Genomic DNA, 27,858 nt, shown 5'->3' with positions numbered 1-27,858 from the left:
GTTTTCAGTTAATGGACGGAACGTTGAAGGGCACTTCCCATCCAATATATCGCAATAAGTGTTGTGCTTTGGTACTTTTAATATGAAACAAAGTCTCAGATTTCAAATTCTGTCCATTGTATTGCAGTATTCAAACAATAAATGTCGTTTTGGCACTGATTAATGTGGAGTGACAGATCGCTGTAGCGCCTCAGTTCAACAGACTCGGCAGCGCGAGGAGCACGTGAACTGATCATCTTCTCCACATTAATACCAGTTTCAGCACAAAATAAACATGACTAAACATCCGAAGGTAAGTTAAAAGAAAGAGTACAACTTTACAATCCATATCCTGTCTCATGTAATAGCTCAATCAGTGTTTCAGCTGCGCAAAGATGTCAATATAACAGCTTGTAAACAATGTCACGTAACGTCACATTTACCTCAGAAAAACATTCGGTGACCATAAACTCATTAGTCAGATAGAAAAATAAACTGTAGAGTTGAATTGAGTTGAGAATTGCTAAATATATGCACCATATAACATAGTCATTATACATTTTACTGTTCTTCAATGTTTAATTTATGTTTGAATAAATCCATCAAGTTTTTATGACAGCCACCATTATGTATATATTTCAAAAAACTAATTGAAGTAGAAATATTATTATGTAATTGTAACTTTATTATTTAAAAAACTTAATTAAGTGTAATTTTAACAAATCAGTCAATTTTGACCTTCAATATTATAGTAATGTAGCACCAACTTACTCTCATGTATATTTTACAGCATTAGTTGAGATATTTTTTTCCTTGAGAAAATGTGGCATGTACTGTACCTGATAAATATCCAAAATAATCAAAATTTAATTGAATCTGTAATCTAATCGAATCACAAGCTTGTGAATGAGAATCGAATCGAATCGTGAAATTTGTGTAAAACTCCAGCCCTAGTCAAGCCCGTCGCCTTCTATTGTTAACGGCGATCATTCCTGTTGCATATCCTCAATCTGGCAACCCACGTGAGTGAGGAGTCTGAGGGGGAGGGGCAATTGAAACAAGGCTCTCCGATATTTCGCATTTGGACTGTCAATATTACATACTGCACCTTTAATTACAACTTATCTTTACTAGAATATTACATTTGCTCAAAAAATAAATAAAATGAGAGTGTTAGCTGCTCCAGCAAAACTCGCTGCCGCAATGCCATGATGTTGCTATGTGGTTGCTAGTGCATTCTGGGTGTGTTGTTGTGAAAAAAAATCAATAAGCCAAAATAAACTTGTAAGGATGCTAGGGTGTTTTAGCATAGGATTACGCTACATTAATGATTTGAGATGCCACATTTTAATACTCAGAATTGAGGATTATTGAAGTCCCTAACCTTATGTATTATGAAAACAGCATTTCTAAATACATTTATTACAACACTAAATATAAGTATGACTTCCATCAAAGTCTCATTTTCCAGAACAGGCCTTTTCCTCTGTTTTGACAGGACGAGCATCACCAGTGAATATTCTGAAAGGGGGAGACGGTGGTGCTTATAGAGGGGGATAAAACATCATTACCATCATCCTCATTAGAGAAGAACCAATTGTCCAATCAGCACACAGCTGTGCAATAGGGCTAGAAAAGGCACCCCCAGTTGGCTGTCGCTAGGAAACCACAGAACCGGGGGGGCTCGCATGCGTGTGTTAGATGGAGAGAAACAGGGAGAGAGAGAGTGCGTCTGTGCCTGGCGACTGGGACGGTGGATGCTAGCGGTGATCTGGCAGGATTGGGGTGCAGAACGCACACTAGACAAAGAAGCATTAGGGTCCTGAGGCATGGGGCTCACCACGGGGCCAAACGGAGCTCGTGCTGCCCCTCAGAAAAGGTAGGAGCTGGGTTTTTGTCTGGAAGGTGGGGCCTTGGCCAACCTGGATGTCTGTGAAATCTCTCAGTGCATGCATATTGATGCACGTCTGTCTTCCATTTCCATCCTAATCCTTCCATCTTACCTAATGTCCTTGTAACTTTTTTTGCTTTTTGGAATGGATTGTTAGTTTGTTCTGTGTTTTGGAATTACTGACAGACTTTTTTTTTAGCTCTACTAAAGGTGACAGTGCATTTAATAGTTGTTTAAACTGTATGCTGTAAAGAGCCTCTTATTGGCTGGATGCATATTGTTGGTTGGACCGGAAGCCTTAGAGGGGCCCGGGACTTGGACTCAATGAAAGAGCTTCCCTCTCATTAGCAGACCCACTCAAGTGCTAAATATGAACCAAGCAGGCTTTAATCATGACTGTATGGCATTTCATGATGCATTTCCACCACAGCACATAGCACAGCTGGTAACATCTAAAAAGATTGTGATGGAGTACTACCATACTACGTGTACTATTTCTGCAGTATATAGTATGCATACTAAGTATGCAGTATACAAACTCTGAAAATGCATGATATACATACATTCTTTCCAAAATTTCCCAATTTCAAATTTCCAGTTCCAAATTATGAATTCACCAACATCATCTGCAAATATCGCATTGTTTACATTAAACGCATATATGTGCATATGTATAATGTATCTATCTCTCTCTCTCGCTCTCTCTCTCTCTCTGGCCAACCTGGATGTCTGTGAAATCTCTCAGTGCATGCATATTGATGCACGTCTGTCTTCCATTTCCATCCTAATCCTTCCATCTTACCTAATGTCCTTGTAACTTTTTTTGCTTTTTGGAATGGATTGTTAGTTTGTTCTGTGTTTTGGAATTACTGACAGACTTTTTTTTTAGCTCTACTAAAGGTGACAGTGCATTTAATAGTTGTTTAAACTGTATGCTGTAAAGAGCCTCTTATTGGCTGGATGCATATTGTTGGTTGGACCGGAAGCCTTAGAGGGGCCCGGGACTTGGACTCAATGAAAGAGCTTCCCTCTCATTAGCAGACCCACTCAAGTGCTAAATATGAACCAAGCAGGCTTTAATCATGACTGTATGGCATTTCATGATGCATTTCCACCACAGCACATAGCACAGCTGGTAACATCTAAAAAGATTGTGATGGAGTACTACCATACTACGTGTACTATTTCTGCAGTATATAGTATGCATACTAAGTATGCAGTATACAAACTCTGAAAATGCATGATATACATACATTCTTTCCAAAATTTCCCAATTTCAAATTTCCAGTTCCAAATTATGAATTCACCAACATCATCTGCAAATATCGCATTGTTTACATTAAACGCATATATATATGTGCATATGTATAATGTATCTATCTCTCTCTCTCTCTCTCTCTCTCTATATATATATAATAGTATAAATATATAAAATACAATTTAAAATGACAAAAAAAAGTTCCAAATTATGAATTCACCAACATCATCTGCAAATATCGCATTGTTTACATTAAACGCATATATGTGCATATGTATAATGTATCTATCTCTCTCTCTCGCTCTCTCTCTCTCTCTATATATATATATAATAGTATAAATATATAAAATACAATTTAAAATGACAAAAAAAAGTAAAAACTGATTATTCGCTGAATTAAACATGCAAAGTATTAGGGTGGTCATGTGACATTTAGCATACTATTTGAATCCTTTATTGTACTGTATACTTATAAGAGCACAGTATGCAGTAAGGAGCATGCTAGTATGCCACTGCAAACACACTAAAGTAAACTTGTGCAAAACCCAGTGTCTTCGTGCTTGTACAACGTTTAATAATATTCTAATTCTGTAACCATGTTCCCAGATATCCCTATGGCCTTTCCATTAATGCATATTAATGAGGCTCAGGACTTATATTTAGATTATCTAATTACAATGCCCAACTCCATTAGTTCTTTGGAGCACAGGAAATGGCTTAGGGGGAGGGCTCATTGATATTACACCATTTCTTGGCGTAATAACAGACCTAGAAAGGGGGGAGGCATAATGGTTTGTTGTGGGTAAAGAGGGGGCGATTCGGGGTAGATAGGGTGGGGGTGAAGAGTGTGTGGGGTTAGTGGCTCTCAACCACATGCGTTTGAGTAATTAAATGAGTATAATTGAACCCATGCCCCCCCCCCCCTCCCTGCACACGTTCTCTTTCTGTCCCCCATCTCAATCCCATTACCACTTTCTGTCCCTGAATAACAAACCCCAGAAGACAGAGAGACAGAAAGGAAAGGAGAGAAGTCATTTAAACATTAGTGCCTATGGCGATTCTGGTGATGAGATTTAGGTGGGTGGGTGAACCCTCAGCCAAGGCACCTATTTTTCATTCATTAGCCCTGATTACATGCTTCATGTTTATATGATGGGATGAACCGACATATGACTCTCTTGTGATACTTGTATCTATGTCTAAGTTTAAAGAATGTTTCAGATTCAAAACAAGCTCTGTCCACTGCATCTGTGACATGCTGTTGATTATCACAGAAAATGAGTTGGACTCGAGCTGGACTAAAAACAGGCATCATGTTTATAGAATGCACTTATAATGGAAGTTTATTTACGCATTCTGGAAAATTGGGCTTGGTAATGTTTTCGAAATACTTAGGTCTCTTATTTTTACAAAATCTGCATTTATCTGATCAAGTAAAACAGTAATATTGTGAAATATTATTACGATGTAAAATAACTATTCTCTTTAATATATATTAAAATGTAATTTATTCCTGTGATGCAAAGCAGAATTTACAGCATCTTTTGCTGCTCAATAAACATTTCTTATTATCAATGCTGAAACAGTTGTGTTGCTTCATATTATTATGGAAACTGTGATACCTTTTCAGGATTCTGGTGAATAGAGTTTGAAAGAACAGATTTTACTTGAAATTGGAAACTTTTGTAACAATAGTAATTGTCTTTATTGCCACTTTTGATCAACTGAATGCATCCTTTCTGAAACTTATCAATATCTTTCTCCAAAAAAGAAAAAATTACTGACCCTAAATTATATATTATGTGTATATACTGTATATATATTATTATAAAGAGAGATAAATAAGCAAATGTGCAATTCCCTTGGCCCAATCGATAAGTGCATTACTGTAAATAGAATTAAAAGTTGAAATTATTGTCTGTGGTAATCAAGAGCATGCTGAAAAAGCTTGACCAATATAATTTATTTAATCACTCTGTATAAAAGCAGACTGAACCAAAAAAAGTAAAGTTTTGTTGATGCAAGTATTGTTTGACAACCTTTAGCGTGGTTCTGTATCGCATATTGACATGGGAAACTCTTCAGACTGGATGTGTGATCCATCTTCCATGGTCGTTCATGTGCCGGTAACTGGAGACTGCTGAGAAAAACGGTTTACTGAAATGTAACACTCAAATTCAGTGTCCGGGGATGAACTCAAATGCAATTATAATGTCATTTCCAGAAAAGTACTGTATGCCAATGAAATGATGCTTACATCTTAGGCTACCAGCTCAGACCTTTCTTTTGTATATTAACTTTATAAAAAGTACTGTGATGGTATCAAATGGTAATACCATGATACTTTGCTATTTACCAAATACAGATATATATCATGGTATTTACAAGATAATTCAACGTATTTCAAAGAACACTATGGTACTACCATTAGGGTTGCACAATAAATCGAAAATAAAACAGAAACCCTGATATGGCTTATTGTGATTTTCAAGGCCTTGATTTAATAAAAAAATAAAAAATAAAAAAATAAATATATATATATATAGTTATAATTTTTTACCATTATTAATTTTAATAGCCATATTGATATATAATCACTAAATTCTGGCCAAATTGTGCAGCACAGTAAAAAATAAATATATAAATAATTAATTGCATTTTCAATTGCTATTGAATTTGTAATAAAAAAATATAACTGCCAAATCATGCAGCCATAACTACCATGGTACATATTCAAAAACACAGCATTACCTTGGTACTGTGTAAATAACATGATAGTACTATGGTACTCTTTTTGTTAACACATCAAATTTCATAACTACCTGCTAGAAATTGTTTCAGTGTCTCGACGATCTCAACAAAAGAAGGCAATTTTAGTAACTGGAATTGACCAATTCTTATTCTCTGTCTGTCTCAGCTTGCGTCGAGTGTGGCAGCGGGGCGGTCGTGGTTCAAAGGTGAGGCATCGGGGCGGCACAATGGAGGGCGAGCAGAGCACTCCTGCCTCCAGTGCCAGCAGCAGTACAGGCACCAGTACCTCCACCACAAACTCCACAGGCACCTCCATTGCCAGCACTGTCAGCTCCAGCAGCAGCAGCACAAGCAGTGGAAGAGCGGCCGTTCCACAGATATCTGTATACAGCGGCATACCTGACCGACAGACTGTACAGGTGCGCGTCACACTCACCCTAAAACATTACCATCACTTCAAATATAGACAACGGAGTTCAGAAATGCATAGGAATTGTGTTGATAATATTTACGATTCATCACATCTTTCTTGTCAAACTTTCTTGTATAATCACTCACTGCATTGCACCACACATCACTTTTTTATTGCTTAAATGTTTAATTATTGGACTTTTAATCCATACTGCCATCTGCTGGTGTGTTTATTACTGCAGTCAGAAGGGGAAAGACAATGATTTCCATGCTTCATGTTCATATTTTTTCCTCTGTTGTGGAGTTATTGTTTATTATTGACTCAAGGGTTGACCTTTGACCTCTCCCTACTAATAAATTAAGAGGCTGGGAATTAGACGCTGTTGCTAGATTTCAGCCGAATGTAATATTAATAATCTTTTATCCTATTTAAACACAGTAATAGTAGTACATTTATGAGTAAATGTCTTTATTTTCTAAATAAAGCAGCACTGCTCATTAAACTCAGTTCAGGCTGCACTCTACTCACACCAAGACCAGGGGTCAGGAATCCTGTTGCCTAGCAACTGTGCGGTTGTGGGCAGTTCAGTGAGGAGATAAAGGAAGTGCAGGATGACGGAGAACATATTATAGCTGGGAGAAAAAGATAGGAAGGTATCATTAGTGATGAGAGCGATGCACTTATCTACACTGTCATCATATACAGAACATGTATTTTGAACGTCTGCTCTTGTTCAGGTATTTTGGCATCTTGTTTTGATATTGTTCTGAATGTTTTTGTCATATTATGGCATGCTAGCTCAGAATCATTAGCAACTGTTAATCTAGGTAGGTTCTCATTCCTTGTCCACAAGGTTTGCAATCTTTATTAAATAACATTATTATTAGAGTATGACAATACAAAAAAATATTTTTATATTGGATGTTTAAGTATCTATTTGGTTGTCATTAAACAAAAATATCATAAAATGTAACTGTTATCCTATACAGTGTCAATGCGTTGTTGTTCTTATTCGTTATAGACTTGCAGTGGCATATGTGCATAAAGAAGCCTTGTAATACAGTGGCTAATATTAAACATCTTCCTATTAAATTAATATTAATATTATGATAATAAAACCATGTTAAACATCAAGGCTGACCTTGAAAGCAATATGGGGAATGAAATACAACAGAAGAATCAGAGATCCGCTTCTTTTTCTTGTTGCAGTTCATTTTCAGACCAAAAGGAGGAGACAGATGCATATTATTGAGACTATGTGTGATGAAACAAAAAATTGCCAAGTAAACATTAAAATATTAGGATTGTAATCTGACCTATAACAAACATTCGACACCACCTTGAATCACAGCTTGCAACTTGCAGCTACTTATGTTTTAAATATCAACTTTGTCACACATTTTTTATCAATGGTGAATACAATAGAAATACCTGAGACAATGGTTGACATACAGCAAAGGTACAGAGCTATAATAAATGCAGACATGTCTCCACATTTATATTGAAATCTCTGACTTTGATAGGTATCTTGGCAAATATGAGCAGAGTTTGAGACACTACTGAGATTGAAACTTTGGAGTAGACCTGAGATTACCAAAACAACAACAACAAAAACCTTTAGAATCTGGCAACTTCAGCTAAAGTCTCCATTTGCACTCCATCTAATCTCATCGCTCTCTATACGTGAAGCAAGAAAATAGTGAGATCGAATCAGGTTTCTCACTTTTCCTGATCTCTCTTGAATGGTAGGTGATCCAGCAGGCTCTACACAGGCAGCCCAGCACAGCGGCGCAGTACCTGCAGCAGATGTATGCAGCTCAACAGCAGCATCTGATGCTGCAAACGGCAGCTCTACAGCAGCAGCACCTCAGCACAGCGCAGCTGCAGAGCCTTGCAGCAGTGCAGCAGGTCAGTTGGCATCCATAGTCTCCTACAGCAAGCATAAAACTCCTAAATATACTCTTACTCTCTCTGTCATGTTTCTCCCTCCTAGGCCAGTTTAGCAGCCGGCAGACAAAACCAGAATGGGACCTCATCTACGCAGAGCGGGCCATCGCAGACCACAGTAAGCTTTTATTTGGAAGCAGCCTCTAAAAACAAGCATAATCACATAATCACGTCAATATCTTTGTTTGCATGTGACATAACATTCAGGCTGCTCATGTCACAACTCTTGTCTCTCAGATTAATTTAACCACATCCCCTGCCGCTGCTCAGCTGATCAGTCGTGCCCAGAGTGTAAACTCCACCCCCTCTGGGATCTCTCAGCAAGCTGTGTTGCTAGGCAACGCCTCAAGCTCCACCCTGACAGCCAGCCAAGCTCAAATGTACCTGCGAGCACAGATGGTGAGCATACCTGTATAGCCAAAAACACAAGAATGTTTCATGTTTGTGAGGTTGCTTTCCATATTTTATGTATATTTAAGGAGTGAAATACACACTTTTAATCAGTCATTGCTTTTTGCTAAATGCCAGAAATAAGTAGGATGAATTCAGCTATATTAGGCCACTGATAATTGGTGTGAACATCATTTTACTGTGTTTTTAAAGTAACGTTAAATGTACTGTCTAGATAATTACTCCAAACTTTTTCAACGTACACAATAAAACAGTCCAAAATGAAAATAATTTGCAACTATTTTACATTTATTGCATAAATAAATAATAATGATCTGCTAAATGACTAAATGTAAATATAATGGTGTAAACAACAATAGTTCTAATAATTAATAAAGATATGCATAATGCATGTTTTTACTGTTGTAGTCTAATGATCACATAGTTATTACAGTGTCAAAAGGAAGAAATGATGCAACAATTATAAATGGTTCTGCATATTGGTTATTCAGACATAAAATGTGTATTACATCAGTCATAAAAAGGCCATATCAGTCAATCTAGTGGCACGATTTACTTGAATTCATCCAACTAAGAGGTTAAAATTAGGGGGTACAATAGCACTCCATATACCTTCTTAGTGAACTATAATAATTTTGCTTTACTTAAAGCCTTTATGTGTAATGCATCATAAGAGTAGTTTTAATGTATTTATTATGCATTGTAATGCACCTTATAACGCATGGTATGTTATAATACATTATAATACTAACTAATCTACTGACTGTTAAACCTGTAGAAAGTATAATGCATTATAACTCATGACGAACAAACCTTCAAATATTATAATGCATTTTACCTTTGGTTACAATTATTTATAAAAAAAGATATAATGCATTACAATGTACATTATAAATACCTTTATAATGTGTTATACATAAAGGCTTTAAGTAAAGTGGTACCACAATTTTTCTAGGGATAAGCTGTTTGATCAATAGTGATGATTCCAATTATTTTTATGTTATAGCCAGTAACTGCTGCTGGCCTATCAATTTATGCATCCAAATGTACTACAGAAAAGGGCTGATATTTAATACTTTGGTATTAAATTGCTTCTGGTAATTAGTAGTTTATTAGTTACCTAATAGTAAATTTTTTAAAGGGGTCATATGATGTTGCTAAAAAGAACGTTATTTGGTGTACACTTTGATTTTTACAAAGCTCATCGGTCTGAAAAGCAAGGTGTGCTGTGATTGGCCAGCTATCCAGTGCGTTGTGATTGGCCGAATACCTCAAGCCCTGTCACAACCCTGTGATGCCGTGTCCGGCCAGAGCGACGAGACAAAAACATTAAAACCCATTATAAACTAGGCATTTGTAGCATCCAGTGGGGACATAATTACTGATTACAATGATTTATACTGTCTTTTTACTCGTTGCGTTGCATCGCGTCGCGTAAACATAAAACCACGTCTGCATTTCTGATCGGAGAAATGACAAACAACAAGTGCTACTCTACACTGCTCAAAACTCTCATTTGAATCGTCAGTGGCAAATCCTTTAAATATAAAAAACTTACTTACAGTCTGTGAGTCAGAACAGCCGGCATTGTAGTCTACTCTCCCAGGATCAGGAAACAGTCCTCCATAAAATGTGCTGCACACATCTGAATATTTGGGTTGAACTGTTCTGGAACAGTGTTGTAAATATAACTTAACCACTGATTTCTAGTCATGTCCTCTTTTGGAAGGCCAAACAAAGTAGTTTCGCTTTCACAATGAAACATTCAGCGCCTTCACAACATGGCGGCAGCAACAATACTACAGCGAGAATAAAAGTTACGCCTTCTTTCTTTGCGTGAACATTTGGGCGGTCGTTATGCAAATCGTCCCACATCGTGACATAGACATGTGGGGCGTGTTAGAACGAGCCATTTTAGGTAGGCATGGTTGACTCTTAACTTTTATAAAGAATATCTCTTGGGATTTGAGACTTTAGTCTTTGCAACTTTACAGATCTTCTTTATGCACCAAGAGCTTGTAACACTTCAAAGAGAAAGGAAAAATTTAAATATTATCATATGACCCCTTTAACTGAAAAAAGAATCCTAATATTATCTGCTTTTATTATTAACCAGCGGATCCTGATAATTAAAACTGCTATATTTATGATGGTTGATGCTGCATGAGCATTCGTTGGCTCATGTGAACACTTTCTAGATCATTCTAGATCAACCCAAGTATGATGGAGAGTCGGTTAACATTTGAGCCAGTAATGTTGCCATCAAGCACCTTTTGCCAGACGTGGTCCAGAAAATGTTGTGCGCGCACATTTGGTCTTTAAACAAACCGAAAGGTTCAATTCACTTCAACAGAAATGCTTTCTGACATACAGTATGCACTCTAATAAGATCCAGCTTCACTTGTCTGTCCATCACATCACACACTAAGTACCAAAGAAAGGAGAAATGCACCCAAGGCTAAATTTGTTCTACATGGCTTATGCTCAAGTGCATTAAAGCATACGTGGCATTTGAAGGGCACACACTTTTTCAAATAAGTCTTTCAGTGCCTGTCAACATCTGACATACACGCCATCCATCATTCCTCTGGTCTCTAATCATAACAGCTCAAACAGGGCAATTATCCTGCACATTTAGAAGCAGGTACTTGGGCGTGTCAAGGCCGGTAGAGACTTTGCTATGTGTTTAGTTGTGCTTTGGTAGAAGACTAAAAAAGGCCTCAGATTTTTGTTTACAAAAAATAAGTATCTTAGGGTAGCTCTAGAGTCTAATATTAGCACCAGTCAAGTGCCAAAAGAAGTAAAAATAGGCCTTTTGTGGAGTATTGTGTGACCAAATTAAATCCAGGCCATAATTTTTTTTAATAAAACCTTAAAAATACTAATGCAAAATACATTTTAACATCCGTTCCCAGAAAGAAAGAAAAAATGGCACAAAAAAAAAAGCTTTCGCATTCCAGAAAAGAAGTACCAAAGAAAGGAGAAATGTACCCAAGGCTAAATTTGTTCTACATGGCTTATGCTCAAGTGCATTAAAGCATACGTGGCATTTGAAGGGCACACACTTTTTCAAATAAGTCTTTCAGTGCCTGTCAACATCTGACATACACGCCATCCATCATTCCTCTGGTCTCTAATCATAACAGCTCAAACAGGGCAATTATCCTGCACATTTAGAAGCAGGTACTTGGGCGTGTCAAGGCCGGTAGAGACTTTGCTATGTGTTTAGTTGTGCTTTGGTAGAAGACTAAAAAAGGCCTCAGATTTTTGTTTACAAAAAATAAGTATCTTAGGGTAGCTCCAGAGTCTAATATTAGCACCAGTCAAGTGCCAAAAGAAGTAAAAATAGGCCTTTTGTGGAGTATTGTGTGACCAAATTAAATCCAGGCCATAATTTTTTTTAATAAAACCTTAAAAATACTAATGCAAAATACATTTTCACATCCGTTCCCAGAAAGAAAGAAAAAGTGGCACAAAAAAAAAAAGCTTTCATTCCAGAAAATAAGAATTCTGGAATAAAACTATTCATAAATATTGATGGCTGTGACTAATGGCTACTGGCTATTTAAAAGAGGTCATGTGTAATGACACATTAACGTCAACTCGATTCATTTCAGTTTCTCATTAGAGAGCTGCATTTCTTTCACATTATACCATGTCAGTGATCGTTTGCAGGTCTAAGGTTTATGCCACTGTTTATGCACACAAATAACCAGAATGAATGAAGATTAAACAAGCTTGAACTTGATTGAACAAGTGTGTTTGAGAGGGTCCAAGTGAGCCTCAGTGGAGAGGAAGGGTAAAAACCTTACATGTGTGTTGGGATGTAGTTTCCATAGCAGTGTGCTCCAGAGAGTTGATGTGATGCGTGTTATGATTCACGGTTTTCCCCTTGAGCATTAACGATATTCACAGAAACTCATCCTGGATTATTCTCTTAGATGAATCGTTCAGTTTGCTTTTAAGAAATGTCCAAAATGTTATAAAAATCTGAATATTAGATTAAAAATTATGTGAATGTGGATACTGGAAAGAGACTGGACTGGAGATTTTGCTCTAAAAAATCTAACTAATTGCTTATACATCTCTTTAGAATATGATTCCCAACTGACTGTCAGATTTCACTCCTCGCTTTTGTTTTGTAGGAACTGGCAAAGTCAAAACCTGTAAAAATTGCTTGTTTTGAAGTTGAATGTATTCTCTATTTTGATACTTTTGTTTGTATCAAATAATTGAAACCATTCTATTGAATACAACCACACACTAGAGGGCTTGTTAAAAGAAAGTAGGAAAGAAAAGAGCCAGATATTAACATACCAAATATTGTACTGCACTCAAACTACTAAAGTGAAAATGACATTACTTATTGTAGAGAAAATGCCCCCACACAGGAAAATCTTGCTCAAAAATTGCTTCTCATGGCTCAGGAAACTGAGCACAGTTTGAGACACTGATCTCTTCGAAAACCCTAGAGGAGACGCAGGTCTTTTATCTCAGGTCTTTATCTGGGATCTTTATCTGAGGAAAAGTGTGTCTCTATTCACAAGAAACATATTAGATTTGGCCTATCATGTGAGAAAGATATTGTATGTCTTCAAGCCAAAACCTGTAAAAATTGCTTGTTTTGAAGTTGAATGTATTCTCTATTTTGATACTTTTGTTTGTATCAAATAATTGAAACCATTCTATTGAATACAACCACACACTAGAGGGCTTGTTAAAAGAAAGTAGGAAAGAAAAGAGCCAGATATTAACATACCAAATATTGTACTGCACTCAAACTACTAAAGTGAAAATGACATTACTTATTGTAGAGAAAATGCCCCCACACAGGAAAATCTTGCTCAAAAATTGCTTCTCATGGCTCAGGAAACTGAGCACAGTTTGAGACACTGATCTCTTCGAAAACCCTAGAGGAGACGCAGGTCTTTTATCTCAGGTCTTTATCTGGGATCTTTATCTGAGGAAAAGTGTGTCTCTATTCACAAGAAACATATTAGATTTGGCCTATCATGTGAGAAAAAATAGATATTGTATGTCTTCAAGCATATGTAATTGTTTTAATGTGTTATGTGTTGTGGCTTTGCATATAGCTGAACGTTCGGCAGGAAATTTCGGGGTTTTCCAGGGTTGCGCTCTGCAGGGAATAACTCATCAACTCCTTATTCTGAACATCCGGGAGAAAGAAAGAGTGAGAGAAAGTGAGCACAGAGGATTGAGTCATCTGAACACACCATCCCACACCATTCACATTAGATGGAAGAACATTCCCACACTGAACCTTTTCTGTTTGCTATTAAGACTGTATTTGTTCCTGACGTCTGCTTCCCATATCCGGTGTTCATTTCATGTGACAGAACACACACACACGTATATATATAAACATAAAAACCACACGCTAGCTAACTTTCCAGCCAGTTGGAGTTCTTCAGATTCTTTTACCGCTCATAAACTTTTGAGGTTGTGATCTCAACATGCCCAACCCACAAGGTTTTGTGTTTGAATGTTCTCCTGCTGAGTTAATATTAAATTTTAACACACTTTCCTGCAAGTCCTCCAGTCAAACATAGTTTTAAAACTCATCCAGTTTCTAATGTCGTAGTCCTGGATACAGAATTTGTACTGGAAAACCCAAGCACAGAGTCGAATGTTATTAGATAGAGCAAAAAGGACAAACTCAACAACAAAATAAAATACATTTTTTCAAAAAAAATGTATTGAGATATAATCAAGGTGACAACACATTGGACTCAAGGAATTGCAATGACTTTTCCATGTACATTCCAGATGTTTATGATTTCCTGGATAACTATTTTAAAGAATCATTTATATTCAGACTGATTCACTACTGAATCAATCAGATGGATTTGTGAACTGGTTCGAAATGGATTCATTGACTAAATGAATTTGCTTACAAATCAGAATTAACTTATGGCTTGCAATGTCAGTGTCAGGATCATGGACTGTATGTCATGTTTTGCCCCTGTTTCTGTTCCCTTATTTGGTCATGTCCCTGTCCTCGTTTTGTTAATTAGTTTGATTAGTCATCCCATACACTTGTGTTTCCCCAATCATCCCCTGTATTTAAGTCCTAGTCTGTGCAGTCTGTCTCTGTCCGTTCTACTTGTTATGTTTATGTATTTCCTGCCATTCCCAGTGTTGGATGTACCCTGTGTTTCTTGGATTAAAGACTGTTTCGTTTATTCCTCGTCTCCATCGTTCCTCGCCATCACAGATTGTGACAGAAGAACCGACCAATAACAGTTACCACCGTGTTTTCCCCTTCGTTTGTTTCCTCGATTTTCTCAGTGTTTTTGTTTCCATTGTGTTTCCCTCATGGATGCCCTCCTTCACCCGGAAGTTCTCCTCCTCCTGCGGGAGCAGGGGGAGAGATCGTTCAAGGACCATACAAGACTGTTCCAGCTGTTAGCAATTACCACCAGCTACCCAGACGACGCGCTCCGTGCATTCTACGACGCCAGTCTAAACATCGAGTGCAGAGCGCCGTTGTCCGAAGATGGTCCTCGAGTAGATTTCACCGCCTTTGTGGAGTGGATACTGGCGGGAAAAGTACCACTCCCGACCCAGAGCCCAGCCCACCATCTCCCCACTGTGCGAAGCTAAAGCCTGAGTTCACCGATGACGGAGAGCCAGTTCCCGCCGCAATCTACGAGCCAGCGCAATGCCGAACGACTAAGCGGAGGATCGCCCAGAAGGAGAGCCCAAGCCGTCAGACCAGGTGCGAGAGCTGGCGACAATGCCCGCCACGAGGGAGAAAGCCGAGGACGGTGTGAGCGCGGAGAGGAGCTCTGCCCCCTGCACCACGGCTGAGGGTGAGCTGAGTATGGCGCGGCGAAAGTGCCAACGCAAAGAGGAGAGGGCTCCAGTCCCCGAATCCAGTCCAGACCGCCCTCCAGTGCCCGCTCCTAGAAAGCGCCCTCCAGTGCCAGCTCCTCGTAAGCGCCCTCAAGTGTCCGCTCCTCCTGAGCGCCATCCTGTTTCCGTGTTCAGCCCAGAGGGGGCTTCTGATCCAGAGTTAAGCCCTGAATGCCCGGAGACGCACAAATGCCCGCCCTCCCACCAGCTCCACCTTAGTCCTCAGTCGCTCCGTCTCCGCTGCGGATCGCCGCCTCGGGCTCCTCCACCACCTGCTCTGCCGACGGAGGGAGGAGGAATGGCCACCGACTCCAGGGGGCCGACCAACCATGGGTCGACATTATGGCTGTGGCCTGGGTCCTGCTTTGCTCCTCCTGCTCAAGGCCCCTCGTGTCTCCTCCCTGGCTCCTCCCTCCTTTGTCACCTCCCTGGTCTCTGTCTGTCGGCCCCCTCCCGTGTGTCCATCCTCCTCCGGAACCTCCTCCCAAGTTCCCACCCACGCCTCCCTCTGTTGTTGCTACGGTGCGAGGATGCACCTTCCGGGAGGGGGCGTAATGTCAGGATCATGGACTGTCTGTGTCATGTTTTGCCCCTGTTTCTGTTCCCTTATTTGGTCATGTTCCTGTCCTCGTTTTGTTACTTAGTTTGATTAGTCATCCCATACACCTGTGTTTCCCCAATCATCCCCTGTATTTAAGTCCTAGTCTGTGCAGTCTGTCTCTGTCGGTTCTACTTGTTATGTTCATGTGTTTCCTGCCGTTCCCAGTGTTGGATGTACCCTGTGTTTCTTGGGTTTCGTTTATTCCTTGTCTCCATCATTCCTCGCCATCACAGATTGTGACAGTCAGTTTAACAAGAGCATTATTTAATTAAAAACAAGAGCATACTGATAATAACGTTTAAAGAAACAGTTTTTTAGAAAACACAATTTTAATATTCCCATGACCGAGGGAAAACTGTGCAGTTTAGGAGCTTACCTATGCCATCTTTAAAAAAAAAAAAACATTGTCCAAATGTATGAAATTCCATGTAAATTTTACTGTCGTTTAAATTTGGAACTGTCAGTTTAATGTCTAATCATGTGAAACAGTATGTGTATGTAATAGTAAGTGTTTGTCTGTGGTTTCTCCTTCCAGCGTATGCCCAAATCCAGCCGCAGGCCCTTATTAAGCAGCAACCACAACAGTTTGTCATTCAACCCCAAGCCCCACCCACCTCAAGAACCCAGTCTCAGTTACTGCAAACCGTCTCGGTCCAGCCCCACCAACAGACAGCCTCACTGGCCATCCAGAGCTCTGCCCAGACCTCATCGGTAGCAGGGATCATTCCGGTTTTGCCTAAACCAGCACTTCACAACCAGGGATCGGCTCAAAATCAACAGGCCACTATCTTCCATTCAACTGTAAGCCACCATGCACTCAGTCAGCACGGCTCACACACAGGCCTGGCCCATGCTAAAGCTCAACCGGTCCAACTGACAGCCATCAATCTCCAAATCCAACCAGCACAACGCCAGGTAAGGGACTCACTTACTAGAGTCAGATTGTAGATTAAAGATAATGTGCCTCATTCATGAAACAAGAGCAGGACAAATTTTTGTGTAAATCTTTAGTAAAGCCGTTCTGACATAAACTTTCGAATTCATGAAAGTGTTCGTATTTTCAAAATGTTAGTTGGTACAAAAGAAATGTAAACCTGCTTCCTACCACGTGTAAATGGTGCATAAAGCGTAACGTGTTCATTTTTTGGCAAACTAAAGACACTGCAGTTTGATATTTCACAAGTTTGTATGCCCTGTCTTTTTTTTGTAGCTGAGAATTGAAAACTGTTCACCTTTGGGTAAAACAGTGCTCGTCACTGACATTTTTTTAGCCATCCAATCAATGTCGGAGGGGCGGGACAAACACTTCACCGACCATCTATCCTACTTGTACAATGACTGAACAACAATACAGAAGCTAATATTGCTGGTTACTGCATTTTTATATAAAGTAATATTCTTGAAAATTAGATCCTAGTAATACGTTACTGCTGTGGATATTACAAATCATAGCAAACAAAGGGCTTGGAAAAATGCTGTGCCACCAAAGTGTTCTCAGATACCCCCAACTGGCCATTTTCAGAAGAGCGCCAGGCTAAAAATGGTTTAGTGGACTCATGTTAATTGAATATTTATTGTTAGGCTTATGGCCTATTAGTCTTTTTGCATTTATGCAATGTACTGGAGCCAAACCTGAGAAGGGAGTCCAGAATATTTAATTGCTTTTCTGGACATGTAATTTACATAGTTGTAATTCATTGGCGGGGATTATGCTAATTGTGAATGAGCGTTCACAATTAGCATATTTACGAAGGCCTATTTACGAAGGATTGAATTTCATTAACATATGCATGTTTAACTATCAAATATGATGTTTATGAAGCATTTGTGTGCATGGAATTTCTGTCTTGGGGCAAATTACTCTGAATTTACTCATATATTTAGGCAAGTTTCATGAATGAGGCCCAATTTATAAAGTTCAGAAGCAACTAACTTCTTCTATAATATTTAGGCTTCAAGGCTTGCTCAGGATGACAAGGAGAAGCCCACCTCTTTGGTGGTAAGAGAGATTTGTCCACCAGTACATATACAGCCAACCACTACGACCCAAGGCACCGACCCCCCTGAACAATCCAAAATCGACACTGTTAACGCTACATCTCAAACGCAAGGTACAGTGGCCAAAGAGTCCAAATATGCAAGTTTACAAGTATAGTTTCATAATCAAACAATGCAGTCATCAAGAATTTAAGATAGAGATGATGATTAATTACTAGGTGCAAGACCAAAACATACATACATACATACACACACAATCAATCAATTAATTTAGACTTCCGTGCTCATTAAAAAGGTGGATATCCTACAAATATTTTTTATTATAATGTATACTTTGGAGAGATCAATAAAGACTGAGTGTAATACACTAACCAGTAAAACAAAATACAGTTGGAATAAAAAGTTATACATTTCAATGCATCAGATCACTTTTTGTGCAGCGTTTTGCTTGAAATGTGTGCTTGTGCTGCTATTTGACTTCAAACTGACTTTGGTGTGTTTTGTATTTTCTCATCTAATGCAATGACATTCATACATTGTATGTATAACTTAAGTGTTCAAATATTTTCCGAGGGCACTGTATCAAATACCACGCAGCTTGCAGGCGCTTGAGGAATTAAAGGGGTCATATGATGCGATTTCATTTTTTCCTTTCTCTTTGGAGTGTTACAAGTTCTTGGTGCATACAGCCGGACACGGCATCAACAGTATGGTGAGGGGCGTAAAATTTCCGTCTCACGCTTGAGGTATTCTGCCAATCACAACGCACTGGATAGCTGGCCAATCAGAGCACACCTCGCTTTTCAGAACGATGAGCTTTGTAAAAATCGACGGGGCATAGAGGACAAACAATAATGTACAGTGTGTGGAAAATAATGTTTTTTTAACTGTAAACCGCATAAACACATTTCATTACACCAAATACACAAAAAAAAATATTTTTAGCAGCATCATATGACCCATTTAAAGAATCACAGCTGCATTAAAATACAAAGCTTTTGACACCCACACGGTGAACCAGAATTGCCAAAAGAGAAGGCAGTAGGATGAGGGGTGGCATGCAATTCCCACATACAGCAATATGGACCAGAATTGACTCTGGGCCAGTCACATGACTTCCTTGCCCGGCAAAATGCACTAGCAGCCTTGCTGCCTAATCTGTCAGTAACTTAACAGACAAACTGGATTTGGACCATGGTGCTTTCCTACCTTTAGAAAATGCCAATATAGCCTGCATAGAAGACACAACCGCTGCCACCAGCCAGTGAAAGATTCATTAAACCGCTAGTCTTCAGAGTCATGTGACCTGCCGCTTCCAGGGAAAGAGCGAACCGCCTCTCTGGCAGAATGTGCAGCGCTGGTGCGTGGGAGTGGAGCACTAGAAAAGGAGCAGCGCACACTGCATGTTGTGTAGAATCGCACGCGTGGCGGAGTCTGGATAATCTGTCAGTAATATAATCGCAACAGGCGTGTGGGAATGAGGCTCCCTCCGTGTTTTGAGACGGAATTGAAGAGCGCCCCTGGGGGAAATGACTTTTTATTGCGCTTTGTCGGTAAGCTACAGTATGTCTTGACAGTCTTGTGTTTTGGAGGCAGTAGTTTTGGTTAGGGGGCTTAAAACAAAAGCGCAGCGGTCTCTAGGCGCGTGTCTTTGAACTGTGTAACGTTAGACCCGACACGCGACGCAGTAGTGTCTACATGGCCCGTTTAAACAGCGCAGACTGAACGCAGTAAAAATACAGCAGGAGAGATATATTCTTGTTTAAGTGATATAAGTTTCAGACGCCTAATGATGGTGGGATGTTTCTTAAAGCAATAGTTCTCACAAAATGAAATCATTTACTCACCCTCATGTCGTTATGTCCTTTCTTCAATGAACTTCAGTAAGGTTGTCATTTGACATCTTGTCCATACAGTGACGGTGGATGCCATTACAAACCCTTAGTAGTAGCCTACTCCACTTCAATAGTTTAAGTATTCTGATGTTATATGATCGTTTTTGTCTATGGAACAGAATATGTTTGTCGTTATTGGCTGATAATCTTCCCCTCAGATGTTGCTCTCAAATATCATTGCGTCCAGATTAAAAATGCTGATGGGTTGTAATGGCATGGGAGAGTAAATTATGGCGAAAAACATCAAACATATAGCTTTGGCTGGTTAAAGAGATCTAATTTTCCAGTTTTGTTTTCCAGCTGGACTATTCCTTAAACGTTCGTAAACTTTATAAGTGCAATGTTTGTGTCTTATTTCCAGCAGCTGTTCCCCCCCCGCTGATGTTTGTGCTGCCGATGTTGTTGTGGTTGCTATGGTGATGAGCCGACGCTTTGTTTCTGTGCCGCCGCCAGGCTCTGTGGAGACCGCGCGCGACCCCACGGGAGCACCGGTGACACCGACCATGACCTCGGAAGCCCCAAGCGAGGCGCCTCCGGCAGCTGTGACGGGAAGTGTGGCACAAAACGGCGAGAACAAGCCACCTCAAGCCATTGTAAAGCCACACGTCCTCACGCACGTCATCGAGGGTTTTGTCATTCAGGAGGGAGCTGAGCCATTCCCTGTGAGTTGTAATAAAACTACTACTACTATTAATAATACTTTTAGAATAGTGGACTATTTTAGAATAATCTATAATAGTAATTTTAAGATAATAATAATAACAACAGTAACAACAACAACGACAACAAAATAATAATTATTAGTATTTATTAATTAATTATTATTAATAATAATTAATTAGTATTAATTATAATTGTTAAATTTGATCTAATAATAATACAACATCAACAATAATACATTTATTTTTATTATTTGTTTAGTCATTTATAAAAAAATAATTATAAATACTAATATAAATTTAAACAGGGAAATTCACTCAATAATAATAATTGGTATCGTTGTTAATAAGAATTATTGTTCTAAAATTATTATTATTCATAATCATTTTAATGCAACACAACAACAACAATAAAACTTTTATTATTATTATTATTATTATTCTTTCAAAGGATTATAAAAAGTAATACGAATTTAAACTGAAAATTAATTCAATGATAATAATAATTGTTATTGTTGTTAACAATTATTGTAGTTCCAAAATTATTATTATTATTCACAATAATTTAATGCTACAGTAATAATTATCATCATCATTGTATTATTATTATTCATTTATTAATGAATGGCTTTTTATTTGTTTTGTACATCATGTATTTGATTGTAGGTTAGTGAGTTGACATGATTTGCAACAAACTGTAGAAAAAATATTGTCTGTTACGTTACATTTACATGTACATTTAGTCATTTAGCAGACACTTTTATCCAAATGATTACAAATGTCTGTTGATCTGCTTATTCCAACCTAACACAAGGGCCTGTGCAGTATTCCAGTAATCAGCCTGACATTACGTTTGTATACTGTATTGTCAGGTGGAGAGACCACCGGTGCAGGCAGACAGCCCCAAGAAACCAGACACGCAGCTTCCCTCAGATCCAGAGAAAACGGCCAGCAGTAATTCCCTCAGTGCCACAAACTCAGACATGGAGGAGGCTGGACAACAAGGTAGACATTTCATTTAGCAGATTCAAACAAATACTGTTTTTCTAAAATGCATGACCTTTTTAAGTGTCAGGGTTTCAAGTTTTGAAAGATTGGAAACCTGCATTGTTATGAACAAGGGAGCGTCATTATGCATTAGTGATAAGAGATGATAAGATATGGAATTTCCTGTTTGTGAACTTTACCATTGAAACTTTGTGAAATCAAGGTGCAGCATAGTAATGCCTCACTATTCCAATGATTACACACAAACACTGTTTCAGCTAGTCATAAATAAACTGTAACTTAATACTTAACATTTGATCATTTTTCATCAGACACGAGGACTCAGGAGGAGCCAGATGAGCCCAAGCTCACATGTGAGCTCTGTGGATGGGTCGATTTTGCCTACAAGTTCAAACGTTCAAAACGCTTCTGTTCCATGGTCTGTGCTAAAAGGTTAGAGATTCAAAATCATAAAATGAAAATATCTAGAAATGCATGATTAATATATGTATGTATGTATGTATGTACAGTGGGGCAAAAAAGTATTTAGTCAGCCACAAATTGTGCAAGTTCTCCCACTTAAAAAGATGAGAGAGGCCTGTAATTTTCATCATAGGTATACCTCAACTATGAGAGACAAAATGAGAAAAAAAATCCAGAAAATTACATTGTAGATATATATATATATGCACACTAGGCCTGGGCGATTAAACGGTATCAATATTTATCGACGGTACACCCTCTTCAATAACGATAGGAAAAATGTTCGATATAGTGCACGATATAGGCACGTGCTATGAGTGAAGCAGACCGCACACACAAACACGAACACATGCTGAATTGAGTGTTGTGCCTGGCTGTGATGAGGAGATTGTGAATTAAAAAAAATGATTAGTCGAATTTAAAATAAACATTTGCATTTGAATGCAAAAATAGTACATTTTCTTGTAGGACCCTGTATGTTATAGTACTAAATTAGTTTTAATCGTTTAATCACCACAGCGTCTTGTCTCCATTGGCAACACGCACCATTTGTGTCGATTGCAAGTGACGTCGCAGGTATCGGAGAGTGCAAGTGGCGATTGCAAGTGACATTGTAATTTAGTTTCTTTTTTCTTGTCTTCACCACCTGGCTACTGTTGTAAAATATTGAGCGATTCAAACAAAAAGTAATCAATAAATAGAACAAAATAAAAAAATGAAAGGCTGCAAGTGACGGTAATCAGCCTGACGCAAGTGTCTGAGAATGCAAGTCTGAGAGTGCAAGTCTGAGAGTGCAAGTGCAAGGCTGCAGCTAGACCCTCTTGAGCGATTCACACAGAACGCATATTCAGCGCATTTTTTAGACAGACAAATATGACTGCTGCTCTCATGTCTCACACAAGAGATGTATAGAAAGCCATGCAAAGTTAAAACAGTTTAAACAAAACGCGTCATGAATTTGTGGAGGTTTATTCCATTTCACTGCATCTCATATGTTTTTAAATGCAATCTGTGTGATGGGCGATTTGGCTCTTTGTATTAAGCAATGCATAAATACATGATGCTGTTTTGTTCGTAATTGTTTATGCAATTTACGAAATTATGTTTGATTTATATGAGTTAATTTAGATGTAATGCACGTTTTTCTTTTTATAGATGGTTATTTCCTTTGCATTGGCAATTTAATGTGCTGCATTATTTTGCTCATTGCGCCCTCCTGTGGCTTTGGGAGACAAGACAAAAGTTTCCTTCAGACCTATTTAATCTGCATATAAAACATTAGAAATGAGATATTTGTTTAATTTTTATTTTGTGTTTGAGCGTTAAAACAAAAAAATATTTGTTGTTTGTCTCGATAAATTGGGTTAATTTAAAAATACAGTGGTTAAATTTAAACGTTTTTTTTCTATTGCTCTTTGTTTTAAAAAAGGTTATAAAAAATGTCAATAATTATCGATACCCAACGATATGAAACATTATATCGTTGATACATTTTTTTAGCTATATCGCCCAGCCCTAATACACACTTATTCATTCAGCTGCTATCAAACTGATAACTAATAATATATTTATGTGATGTGCAACATTTTGATCTGTATTGTAATGTATAACCCTCTTGAACAGATACAGTGTAAGTTGCACGAAGCGGGTTGGTCTGTTCCACCCCGACAGAACTAAAACAACCAATCAGATAAATCAGTGGAGAAGGAGGAGGTCTCATAGTCCCAGAGGCAGGGAGGCCAAAAAGCAGGTGAACAGCTACTTCAGTACAATGTGTTAGTGGTTCATCCCACAATGTTTTTGTATAAATATATAAAGTAAATCATCCTCATATAGTCTCTTGTTTTATCCCACAGCGGCTCTCTGTGCCTCAGCAATCTCAGGGAGAATCTATATCCTCACCGCTCCAATCTCAGCCTAGTCAAGGAGAGTCCAGCCCCTGCTCGGATATCTCCAGCTATGAGGAAGCAACTTCCCCGCTCTCTGCAGCCAGTTCTGGCCCAATCGTTTCTCAAGGTGGGCTCGCTGCTAACGACCCCGAAGAGCTTCCTCTCCTCAGTCAGCACTTCCTGCCAATTGACCCCACCAAATGGAATGTGCATGAGGTGTTTGAGTTCATTCGCTCTTTGCCAGGTAAGTCGCTCATATCATTTGGGTATATGTATATTTTGTACTATATTCCAAGTATTCAAAAGTTTGGGCTCAGTATGATTTTTCTTTAGGAAATGAATGCTTTTTTTTCCCGACAAGGATGGATTCAATTTATTAAAAGTGACAGTAAAAAAAGTTAATTAGTTTCAAATAAATGCTGTTGTTTGGGCCTTTCTGTTCATCAAAGAAAAAATGAAAAAAATAAAAAATAAATTAAGCAGCACAATTGTTTTTAACATAATGATAGGAAATGTTTCTTGACCAGCAAATCAGCATATTAGAATGATTTCTGAAGGATCATGTGACACTGAAGACTGGAGTAATGATGCTGAAAATTCAGCTTTGCATCACAAGAACAAATTACATTTTAAAATATATTAACATAGAAAATAGTTATTTTAAACTGTAATAATATTTCACAATATTGCTGTTTTTACTGTATTTTCAATCAAATAAATGCAGCCCTGGTGAGCATGAGAGACTCCTTATAAATGTTTTTTTTTTTTAAAGGGGTCATATGATGCTGCTAAAAAGAACATTATTTTGTGAATTTGGTGTAATGAAATGTGTTTATGTGTTTAAACACATTATTTTCCACATACTGTACATTATTGTTTCTCCTCTATGCCTCGCCTTCTGAAACGCGTCGATTTTTACAAAGCTCATCGGTCTGAAAAAGCGAGGTGTGCTCTGATTGGCTAGCTATCCAGTGCGTTGTGATTGGCTGAATACCTCAAGCGTGAGACGGAAGTGTTACGCCCCTCACCATACTGTGTTGATGCCGTGTCCCGGCCGGAGCAACGACACAAAAACATGAAAACCCATTACAAACGAGGCATTTGTTGCATCCAGTGGGGACATAATTACTGATTATAATGACTTATACTGTCGTTTTACGCATTGCATTGCATCACGCCGCGTAAACCTAAAACCATGTCTGCATTTGTGATCAGAGAAATGACAAACAACAAGTGCTACTCTACACGGCTCAAAACTCGCGTTTGAATCATCAGTGGCAAATCCTTTAAATGAAAACGTACTTATGTGAGTCAGAACTGCCGGCATTTTAGTCTAACGTTACTCTCCCAGGATCAGTAAACAGTCCTCCATAAAATGTGCCGGTGATCCACAGCACTAAGTTGATGTATTCCCTCAGCGACCAGCACAGATCAGCTCTAGGCATGACGAAGCGATATCGTCCTCTTTTGGAAGACCAAACAAAGTAGTTTCGCTTTCACAACGAAAAACACAGCGGCCTATAGCGTGAGTGAAAACCCCCGGCTTAGCGTGAGCTGAGGCCGGGCAAGAGTGAGCTGAGGCGGCGGGATCGAGAACAGCGGTCCCGGCGGATCCGACGAAGGAGCGGTGAAAGCCGATCCGGCGATCCACAGCACTAAGTTGATGTATTCCCTCAGCGACCAGCACAGATCAGCTCTGGGCATGACGAAGCGATATCGTCCTCTTTTGGAAGACCAAACAAAGTAGTTTCGTTTTCACAACGAAGCACACAGCGCCTTCACGACATGCGGCAGCGGCAACAACAATACTACAGCGAGAATACAAGTTACGCCTTCTTTCTTTGCGTGAACATTTGGGCGGCGTTATGCAAATCTTCCCACATAGTGAGGTAGACATGTGGGGGCGTGTTCGAACAAGCTGTTTTAGGTAGGCGTGGCTGACTCTTAACTTTTATAAAGAATATCTCTTTGGATTTGAGAGTTTAGTCTTTGCAACTTTACAGATCTTCTTTATGCACCAAGAGCTTGTAACACTCCAAAGAGAAAGGAAAAAATTAAATTGCATCATATGACCCCTTTAATCTTTAGAACAGTAGTGTATATACACATGCATGCACTTGATATGATATTCTGTCATTAAATATTACAATATAATATAAAGATGGGATAAAAAAGATAAATGGAAAGTTATGATGAAAGTCAGGTTTTCTACAACAATAAATTACTTCAAATTTATTTTAAAATATGCTGTTTAATGGTGCAACTTTTTGTGACTTCACAATTAGGTTGCCAGGAGATTGCAGATGAGTTTCGTGCTCAGGAGATTGATGGACAGGCCATGCTGCTACTAAAGGAAGATCACCTAATGAGTGCCATGAATATTAAACTAGGACCCGCCCTCAAAGTCTTCGCTCGCATAAACATGCTGAAAGATTCCAAGCCTTGAAAAGGCAGCAAGTGTGTGTGTGTATATGTGTTCTCTGATGTCACTGACCTTGACCTAGTGACTACAGTACCCCAACTGCACTACAACATTTTTTTTTTTTTTATAATATCCAAAAAACTTTACACATATTGGGGCTAAAGCCCAAAACTGCACCTCCTCAAGAAAAGAACTGAAATAAATTCAGCTGGAACAGAAAATGACCCGACTACCTATGAAAAAATCGCACAATAGTGACTTATACCAAATGGAAGGCATTATGAATCAGTGATTTGGAATTCTGACTGGGACTCTTAACTTAACTAGTAGTATCGGTGCTCAGAAGAAATCTTTGGGCAATGTATGTAACACAACAGTGCTGTCCAAACAGAACTAATATTATCATGTGGTTTTACAATCCCACATCTTGGCCCAGATGTCTCTGGATTGTACATTTGTTGTTTTCAGGTATCATTTTGTCTTATTGTACATGTCAGATGCTTTTGTACAGTACAAATATGTTTAAGTAAATTATTCTTACCTTTGTGTGTGAGTATATGTAACAGAGTTGAATCACAACAAACTGGTGCTATTTCACTGTCACATTTACTTTGAGAAGACTTGAATAACAGAAGCACAGTAACAGAATATTCAACTTTAAACCTGAAGACCGATAAGAAGGGATCCAGTCTGAAAAATTCCTGTCAACAGCGCCTTATTCAATGTGTGTCCGTACAGACACTCTGGTTTTGAGATGCACATTACATTGTATTTGTCTTGGATATTGGGAATGACGCTATGTTTGGTTTTAATTGTGCCCTGATTTGTCATTGTATGTTGCTAGGAAGGATTGTGATGATGAATTGTTTTTTGTACAATGCTTTGCGAAATGCCTGTATTTATCAGATGAATGAAATTTGTAATATAACATTTTTAATGAAGGATTTTTGTGTCAACTTGTTTAATTTGTTGACCCTATATCACATTGTCCTCACACGGCTTCATTTATTATTGTTTTATTTATTCAACTCTTCATTTTTCATTTCATAGATTAGATAAAAAAAAGTTTTGCAATATAAAACCTAACACACTTGTTTTTGTGAAACATTCTGCTTGATTTTTCTTTAAATGGAATGCCACCCAGTTGGATATTTTAAAGGCATTTGTCTACAGTAGTCAACATTTGAAGTGGATCACAAAAGTTCATCAAAGTTGTCCTGAGACAAGAACGCATTTTGGTTTTAGGACAACTTGTGATCCACTTCAAATGTTGACTACTGTACTTTAAAACTCTGACATGAATGTCCAAATACTTTTTGCGGCTGCTCTTATTTTGTGTGCTTCAGAATTACAATAGGACACCACCAGGTGGCACACGTGCCTTTCGTCAAATTGAACT

At 38.5% G+C, this 27,858-nt stretch overlaps 1 protein-coding gene across 1 annotated transcript; it reads left to right on the top strand.

The window, feature by feature from the left end:
* Positions 1-1,788: 1,788 nt before the first annotated feature.
* On the top strand, positions 1,789-27,401 carry LOC107549300 (polyhomeotic-like protein 2). Its single transcript, XM_016230340.1, has 15 exons — positions 1,789-1,858; positions 6,046-6,298; positions 8,041-8,199; positions 8,285-8,356; positions 8,476-8,637; positions 13,564-13,619; positions 13,696-13,850; positions 16,662-17,041; positions 18,078-18,237; positions 20,473-20,681; positions 21,551-21,683; positions 21,998-22,118; positions 23,772-23,898; positions 24,005-24,281; positions 26,323-27,401. Exons 1-15 carry the CDS (start codon positions 1,809-1,811, stop codon positions 26,481-26,483), a joined length of 2,475 nt encoding a protein of 824 aa, XP_016085826.1. The 5' UTR covers positions 1,789-1,808; the 3' UTR covers positions 26,484-27,401.
* Positions 27,402-27,858: the final 457 nt, after the last annotated feature.

The sequence above is a fragment of the Sinocyclocheilus grahami genome, unplaced genomic scaffold (genome assembly GCF_001515645.1).
Source record: "Sinocyclocheilus grahami isolate Dianchi unplaced genomic scaffold, SAMN03320097.WGS_v1.1 scaffold368.1, whole genome shotgun sequence".
Taxonomy (NCBI): Eukaryota; Metazoa; Chordata; class Actinopteri; order Cypriniformes; family Cyprinidae; genus Sinocyclocheilus; species Sinocyclocheilus grahami.
The sequence above is the reverse complement of the archived record's forward strand: the minus strand, read 5'-3'. Positions and strand labels throughout refer to the sequence as shown.

Bases quoted from the DNA above. Each gene is read 5' to 3' on its own strand.
- LOC107549300 (XM_016230340.1), top strand. From the start codon at position 1,809: ATGGGGCTCACCACGGGGCCAAACGGAGCTCGTGCTGCCCCTCAGAAA. The intron at 18,238-20,472 runs GTACAGTGGCCA...TGCCGCCGCCAG, and splicing joins CGCTACATCTCAAACGCAAG to GCTCTGTGGAGACCGCGCGC. The intron at 24,282-26,322 runs GTAAGTCGCTCA...CTTCACAATTAG, and splicing joins GTTCATTCGCTCTTTGCCAG to GTTGCCAGGAGATTGCAGAT.